This window comes from Acipenser ruthenus, chromosome 55 (assembly GCF_902713425.1).
Source record: "Acipenser ruthenus chromosome 55, fAciRut3.2 maternal haplotype, whole genome shotgun sequence".
NCBI classification, from domain to species: domain Eukaryota; kingdom Metazoa; phylum Chordata; class Actinopteri; order Acipenseriformes; family Acipenseridae; genus Acipenser; species Acipenser ruthenus.
Window position 1 is genome coordinate 2,526,734 of NC_081243.1, and position 8,500 is coordinate 2,535,233.

The 8,500-nt window shown below is 37.0% G+C and overlaps 1 protein-coding gene across 2 annotated transcripts in view; it reads right to left on the reverse strand.

Annotated features, from left to right (window-relative positions):
* LOC117401669 (UDP-glucuronosyltransferase 2A1-like) overlaps positions 1–2,514 on the reverse strand; it is a 29,792-nt gene extending 27,278 nt beyond the window's left edge. For both annotated transcript variants that reach the window (XM_059017221.1, XM_034002463.2), the window contains exon 1: positions 2,316–2,514. In XM_059017221.1, the coding sequence (XP_058873204.1) occupies positions 2,316–2,328 (13 nt within the window). In that variant the 5' untranslated portion in view covers positions 2,329–2,514. The remainder of the gene's footprint in view (positions 1–2,315) is intronic.
* Positions 2,515–8,500: the final 5,986 nt, after the last annotated feature.

The window sequence follows — 8,500 nt, forward strand, 5'->3', positions numbered from 1 at the left end:
GTAATCATATCACCTCTACACCTGCGCATTGCAAACCACTTTGCCACACCGTTCCTCAAGGCGATGGGGCTGACCCGATCCCAATGGGGTCGTATTTTGGCTAGGGATCATAACATAAAAATGAAAAAAAGAAAGTATATATTATTCCATAGCGAGACATTACAAAACCATGAATCATGGCTCTGCTTCAAGTTTAAAGTTTGTAGCAATTGAAAAAGTTTCAGCTCATATTAGAGGTGGTAATGTAATTAAACAATTGTTATTAGGAAGAGAATAATTTTGGATTTTTACACTAAAAACTATGGAACCTTATGGAATAAATGAAACATTGGATTTGAGCCAATATCTCTGAATAAGTTGTACCCTCTATTTACTGAAGTAGAAATTTGTATTATAGTTTTGCATTCTTAATTAGAAGTAGATTAACCATAATGTTGTTTTTAGTATGTCAATTATACAATGTGGATAATTATGTAAAGTGCCAAATCATTTTACAGTTAAAAAATGTTATTGATCATGTATGTATAAGTGATTACAGCTGAAAGTCTCAATTGTTAAGAACTAACAGAAATTGCACAATGTAGACATGTCTGTAAATTACTAAATGACATGATTATAATTGAATTATCTAATTGAATTAGTATGTGTGTGTGTATATAAGTGACTACAGCTGTAATTGAAATTATTGTGAACCTGACGAAAACCTGTTGTGTTGAAACGCATAGTACCACTACCCTTTTGTTTGTTTGCTTGGTTTAGTAAAAAACATGTTTTAACTAATAAAATGAAGAAAATCTTTTTTAAAAGACTACAGTAAATCTTGTCCTGATTTTGAGTGTGCGACCAATTGGTCTTCTGGACTTCAATCTATAAATCAAGGCTTGTGGATCAATTTAAGAAGGGAGCGTAAGCCCAAACAAACTTTCTTTTGTTTTAATATATAATTGCCTTACATGGTTGGCACCTCATTGGGGTTAACCATTGTAGTGCACAGATGATTATTGTAAGGAATTCCTAACATTTTCTGTTGCACATTTGTACCTGTCCCATTGGATAATGGAAGGACTTCAAATATCTGGAGTAAATGCAGAATTGCAGGCTCAGTGCCTTTCAATAACTGATAACAAGATTATCTCTTTTTGAAGATGCTCAGATCACTACTCGGAATGAAACGATGGAAAACCTGAAATCGAAAACTAACTACATAAATAAAAAAGAGATTTGCCTAAAGTGGCATGGAATTACTCTATCAAAATACTGGACAGTGAAACAAGTACCATGAGGGCTGAGAATAAACACCCTTGCATCCCTTCTTGCAATATTATAAATGTAATTGTTTAGCAGATGCATTTGTCTATTATTTGTTTCCTTGTTTTTCGCTTTATGTAAAAAAAAAATGTATGACAGAAGCAGAAGAAACTTCTGAGATTATGAGAGAAGAGGAAAGTTGAAATATTTGATGACAGTAAATATAATTTATGCTGGACATAAACAAAACTTAAATATTCTACAATTTAGTATTTAATGTTTTTTAGGTAAGCATTTAAATATTTAAGAAATTGTCTGTATAATAACTCTAGAGAATTATCAATTTTGAATGTGACAACGCTATTTTTTCTGTGAAATATCTTGAAATACTTATTTTTAGACCATGAAATGTGGTGAAATAATCATTTTTTACTGTGAAAAAGATTCAGCACTAATTATAATACACACAAGTATATTTCAGAAGTACAATCAATAGTCACAGACGTGCAGTCTCACAAAACATGTATGGGTTGTTCATTAACGGGCTGTCGCTAACAAATTCCAGGAACTTCTGATACTGAACATCTTACAAGTTAATCAGTTGCTTACTTGTCATGAATGAAGCGCATAGCATTAGAACCATGCTGCTACCATGTGTGTTCAGGAAAAAAGTGTTGTAACAGTGTAAAAGAATGGGATATGCAGCATTGTGAGCAATGCCTTCTTCACAGAAAAGATTTGAAATGCACTGCTATTACACTCATTACGGTTCAGTTGAACGCACTCTGCTTATCTGTCTAAGGGGAAAAAGAAAACAAATTGGTAAAGAACTCATGTACATTTATAATCCCGACTCATACAGTATAATCATAATTTCCTGATACTGAAAATCTATTAATCTGTTTTTAAAAAATCCTAGATCCCCTTTTCTGAATACTGATTCCCCGATTACTAGGTTCTAAACTTCCACGCGGTGTTAAAAAAAGCATGTAATGTTCCTCTGCTAAATTCATGTGCTGAATGGTTTGTTTAGTTGGGTACATCAACATGCAAAGTAGAAACCTTACCTTGAATATGCATTGTTTGCTCTCTGTAGGTAAACTCTACACAGCCGCTCTTTGTCAGTGTCAAAGTACAAAGTACACAGTTTGTGAAAATGTGATGTAACTGTGTTGGGTTTCAGGAGAGCAAAGAGGGGTTTGGATTTAATGATTATAAGCAGGATTTCTTGTCACATCGTCTCCATGTGCAACATTGAGCAATTCTCTGTCAAGTGACCCAATCTGATTATGGTATAAATACTGTGGTTCTCACAGGAGCAAAGCATACGGCTCTGTAAGATTGGGATTTTCACTACAAAACAGCCAAAAATGCAACATTTACAATGAAAGTTGTTTCACCCTTTTGTAGAACAACCACAGGGTCATTTGCAGAAATTATTTTGTCTATTGCCGCATTCTTATTAAACAATGTCAGTGTTCTGCATGTTTAGCATTATGAGGTGCGATACATTTAAAAAAAAATGTTGCCACTTTTATGTTCCCATGGGAGCCCACACTTAGTTTTTTCACAAAATACACTAAAGAAGCATTGATTTATTTACTTTGAGGACCAAGGACGTGTCATTCTGGGCCTGTGATCAGGTAAACATGATAAAAAACACACTTTGATTCTTTGACTGACTGGGCCACCATACTTTACAGTACAGCTTGTTAACACATATCATTGGATAGGGTAGGGATTGAATTTCACTGCCTGTTTTTTTTTTTTTTCATGTGACATCACTGACACAGCCATTTAATTTTTAAAGAGTGGAGACATTTTCAGCAAGAAACAAAACCACGACACAGTAACTTGTTTACAGCTAAGACAAAAACAGGAAAATCTGAGGTATTTGACTGGTAGTTATATTAGAACATGTATTTTGTCTCATGTGTTTTAACCCTTTAAGGACCGGGAAAGTGTTAACACGATCATACTGAAGTGGGCTTCTAGGATTGCGATCGTGTAAACACAATAAAAAAAGCACTTTGTTTTTAGACTTACAGGGCCACCATACTTTTTATTACAGGCTTGAAACACGCATCAATGGCTAGGGGAGGGACTGGCGTTCACTTCCTGATAGTTTTTGTTTCGTGTGATGTCACCGAGAGGGGCATTTGGTGTCTAAAGGGCGGAGACAGTTTACAACAGCCAGGAAAAGACAAAAGCAGAAACAAAAAATCACAGGAACTTGTTCAGAGCGAATGAAAAAGGGGAAACCCTGTAAATCTGATGTATTCGACTTATAATTATATCAGAACATTTATTCTGTCTCATGTGTTTTAATATATATGTTTTTACAACATTTATAAATATCAAGAAACGAGTGGATATAAGAATGTAAGTTTTTTTTCCTTATTACTGATAATAATTAAATGAGTAACTATTATTTTATTTATAAATATGTATTTTGAGTAAATAAATCGAGAGTAGTGTCCATTATTGCTTATAAAGACCCTGAGAATAAATGTGTATTATGTCACTGCAATCACTAAAGGGAAATAATGTCTTGTAATTTGCCCAAGCATCAATATTTTTCAACAAAACTTTCAGGAAGTATTGTAATGTCCCTCAGGTCATAGAATAATGTGTTGTTATACATGTATCGCTAAGCAGAATACATGACTTAACATAAAAAAATAATAAATAATAATAATATTGTGCCGAAAATAAAGCGAAAAGTTTGTATGTTTTCTGAAATACTTTATAATGTTCCCCAGAGTGTTCTGAAATTAAGGACACCATTTGCAAGATTCTACTGTAAAAATAAATAAATTGTGAGTTGTTATAGGAGAGTCAACTACAGCCAAAAAGCGCCTGGTCCTGGGGGAGCATCCTACTGAAAAATGCATGGTCCTGAAAGGGTTAATATAAGAACATAAGAAGACCATAAGAAAGTTTACAAATGAGAGGAGGCCATTTGGTCCATCTTGCTTGTTTGGTTGTTAGTAACTTATTGATCCCAGAATCTCATCAAGCAGCTTCTTGAAGGATCCCAGGGTGTCAGCTTCAACAACATTACTGGAGAGTTGGTTCCAGACTCCCACGATTCTCTGTGTAAAAAAGTGCCTCCTATTTTCTGTTCTGAATTCTCCTTTATCTATCTCCATTTGTGACCCCTGGTCCTTGTTTCTTTCTTCAGGTCGAAAAAGTCCCTTGGGTTGACATTATCAATCCCTTTTAGAATTTTGAATGCTTGAATCAGATCGCCGCGTAGTCTTCTTGTTCAAGACTGAATAGATTAATTTCTTTTAGTCTGTCTGCATAGGACATGCCTTTTAAACCCGGGATAATTCTGGTCTCTGTCTAGGAATAGAATATAACTTCCTGTTTAGAGTGTGTAAGAAATGTATTTTGTTTGTTGAAATGTGCAACTCATAGGAGTTGCCTCGTAAATGCAGAGAATTTGATCATTGCCCCATTTCGGAGTTAATTTGAATATATAATCAACTGAGAAACGGGTACTGGAAATACTAATGCAAAGTAGACACTTTGTGTGATAAGCCATACTTAATATTAGTATATTAACCATGTATGCTAATGATGTTATGGTCGTTGTAATCGTTTGACTATGGAATCAATGAAATGTACACTTGATGCATATCTCTAACCAATAGCCTTTCCTTTCTGTAATATTAGATTAGTTGTGCACCCTTTTTATTCTTAAATAAACTATTGTTTTATATTTCTGATACATTGTGTGAATGTCGGTTATTGTCTAAGGTAATCCGAGTTCTACATGATCCCACTGAACTATTATGGTGTGTCTCAGTTATTAACATTTGAACGTTCTTAAACAGGGCGCATTGAGATAGACCTAATTCACTACACTGGCAACAGCAGCAGTACAATCAAAATGCACACATTCTGACCTTACGACCAGGAGACCAGGAGACAAGGAGACAAGGAGGAACTGCTGCTAATTCCCCTATCAGAATTGAAACTGTGTATTAAATGGCAGGGGCTGTATGAGATGATTCGGGCTAAAGGGAAGGTAAATTATGAAACTCGGCAGCCCGATCGCTCCAATGTGCGTGAAATTTACCATGTCAATTTATTGAAGCCCTGGCAGGCAATAGAGGCCTTATTTATAGCCCCAGCTGAAATAGAGGATGATTTTGGACACTGTATAGAGGCCCCTAGTGCTCAGAGAATTCCACTTGGGGAACAGTTCAGGTAAAAAAGATTGTGCGAGTTAATTGGAGAGTTCAGGGATGTTTTTTTTCTGATGTGCCAGGCAGAACTAACCTTGTTGAGCATGCTATTATCACTCCCCCAGGTATCACTGTTTGAGAGAGACCTTACCGGATCCCGGAAAGTTGACGACGTGGCGTTAACGAAGAGGTGTTTTTTGTTAGCTGAGTGCTGACTTTGTCAGCCGGTGCAGCCAGTATGGCCAAGACTGGAGAAGTCCCTAGGGGATCCCGCTTCACTTTTGAAAATCGGACGCGTAAACATGGAATAAAAATCTTAGTTGACATTATAGTTCCAGTTGAAAAATGTGTTGTTGAACTGGGAAAAATAGTTGGATTTGAAATATATTAGTCAGCTTCACATATGAATATAAAGCTGTTGTTGTTTTTCTCAGTAGTGGATAAATAGTTTATAAAATTGCCCCTCTTGATGTACCCGCTAAAATTAATCATTTCTAATGTACCCCCTTTTATAAAAAATGAACTTTTAGTAAAAGAGCTGAGTTGTCATGGACAAATTATGTCTGATATTTCTATGATTCTCGTGGGGTGTAAGTCTCCTTCAGGAGACAGTTATATATGCTTCTCAACAATCCAAATGCAGAACTTAATATAGCTTTCAAGTTTCGGATTGATTATATCGTTTTTGCTTCAACTGATGTACTGAAATGTTTTAAATGCGGGCGTGAAGGACACAAACCTAATAACTGCAAGTGGGCTGCAGAGGATAAAGATAGCAAGGGGGAAGAAATCCCAGAACCCAGCGGCAGCGCTGTTGAGCCGGTGAGTCAAGAAGCTGGCCCTTCGACTCACAGCTCTGCTGATGGGCCAGTGATTAAAGAGACTGACCAGATTGTGTCCGAACCTGCAGAGTCTGCTGGTGTGGATAACGAGGAAGCTGTGGTTCAAGAACCGTCAAAAAATGAGCTCAAGAGTTGTCATGGACAGATAATGTCAAGAATCACAATGATTCCTCTGGGCAGGTAAATTCCTCGATTTAAAACATGTCAATTTGTTCAGGAGGCAGTTATATATGTTTCTTAATGATCCAAACGGAGAGTTAAATGTAGCTTTTAGGGTTCTTGTCGACGGAAGTAGTCTTTGCTTCATCTGAACTCATGAAATGTTTTAAATGTGGGCATCAGGGGCATATAGTGAGCAGACTGTAGCAGATAATGAAAGCGAAGGGGAAGGAATCCCTCCACTAGCAGTGTGGCAGACAAAGTAGGGTTGAGAGAGACTGGAGAAATTCAGTCGGGGTTGGTTGAGTCCAATGTTGCGGTAGATAAGGAAAGTGAGGTACAGAGACTGTCTGAAATAGATACAGCGGCGAGAGAAGCAGCAAATTTGAACGGAGCTGGAGAGACATCTGCAGGGGGGCTGGTAGGAGTCAGAGCCACTGTCTCAGCGTTAGAGAAAGAGATGGAAGCGGGTGAGGAGAAAGAATTGGCATTTTCTCAGTTTAAAATGCTCAAGGGGAAAAGAAAGGCAGGAACCAGCAACACTAATACAGCAAAGCAGAGCTTAGTTTCTGAAGCTGAGGTCCAAGGTACTGATGAATCAGACAGCGAGTTGTCTGTGAGAACTGACTGCGTTCAGATAGTGCTATTGGTAATTTTAGTGAAGATGAGGATAATGATAGTGACTCTTCAGCCAGCTCTGATTTGTCAGCTAGTCAGCAAGCGAGAGGGGGGTACAGTGCTGAAATAAATCGAGCGTTTCTACAAGTAGTTAAAAGGAAAAAAAGGGATAAGAGTGATTGACCATTTTCCCGATTTAAAATTGTTCCTAAATTCAAGTGAGATGTAATGCAGTAGCACTGGGGATGGAAAAACAAGAAAGAGATCAATTAAATGTAATAAACAAAGTGCGGGTCACTCTTAAAAACATGCATGCACATGGATTAGGGAGTGGTTAACATGTAGAAAACAGAAATTACTGATTAGAGGAGAAACCTCAAAATGGAGCGAGGTAACCAGTGGTGTACCACAGGGATCAGTATTAGGTCCTCTGCTATTCCTAATCTACATTAATGATTTAGATTCTGGTATAGTAAGCAAACTTGTTAAATTTGAAGATGACACAAAAATAGGAGGAGTGGCAAACACTGTTGCAGCAGCAAAGGTCATTCAAAATGATCTAGACAGCATTCAGAACTGGGCAGACACATGGCAAATGACATTTAATAGAGAAAAGTGCAAAGTATTGCACGCAGGCAATAAAAATGTGCATTATAAATATCATATGGGAGATACTGAAATTGAAGAAGGGAACTATGAAAAAGACCTAGGAGTTAATGTTGACTCAGAAATGTCTTCATCTAGACAATGTGGGGAAGCTATAAAAAAGGCCAACAAGATGCTCGGATATATTGTGATGAATTTAAATCAAGGACAGTAATGTTAAAACTTTACAATGCATTAGTAAAACCTCACCTAGAATATTGTGTTCAGTTCAGGTCACCTTGTTACAAAAAGGATATTGCTGCTCTAGAAAGAGTGCAAAGAAGAGCAACCAGAATTTTCCCGGGTTTAAAAGGCATGTTGTATGCAGACAGGTTAAAAGAATTGAATCTATTCAGTCTATGAAGACTATGCGGTGATCTGATTCAAGCATTCAAAATTCTAAAAGGTGTAGACAATGTCTACCCAGGGGACTTTTTTGACCTGAAAAAAGAAACAAAGACCAGGGGTCACAAATGGAGATTAGATAAAGGGACATTCAGAACAGAAAATAGGAGGCACTTTTTTACACAGAGAATAGTGGGAGTCTGGAACCAACTCCCCAGTAATGTTGTTGAAGCTGGCACCCTGGGATCCTTCAAGAAGCTGCTTAATGAGATTCTGGGATCAAGAAGCTACTAACAACCAAATGAGCAAGATGAGCTGAATGGCCTCCTCTCGTTTGTAAACTTTCTTATGTTCCTATGTTCTTATAATGGTTAATTTTACAAAAGCTTTTTTCTTTTCTGTGTATGTTTTCACCATTATCTGTACAAAAGAGTCTCTGTCTCCTTT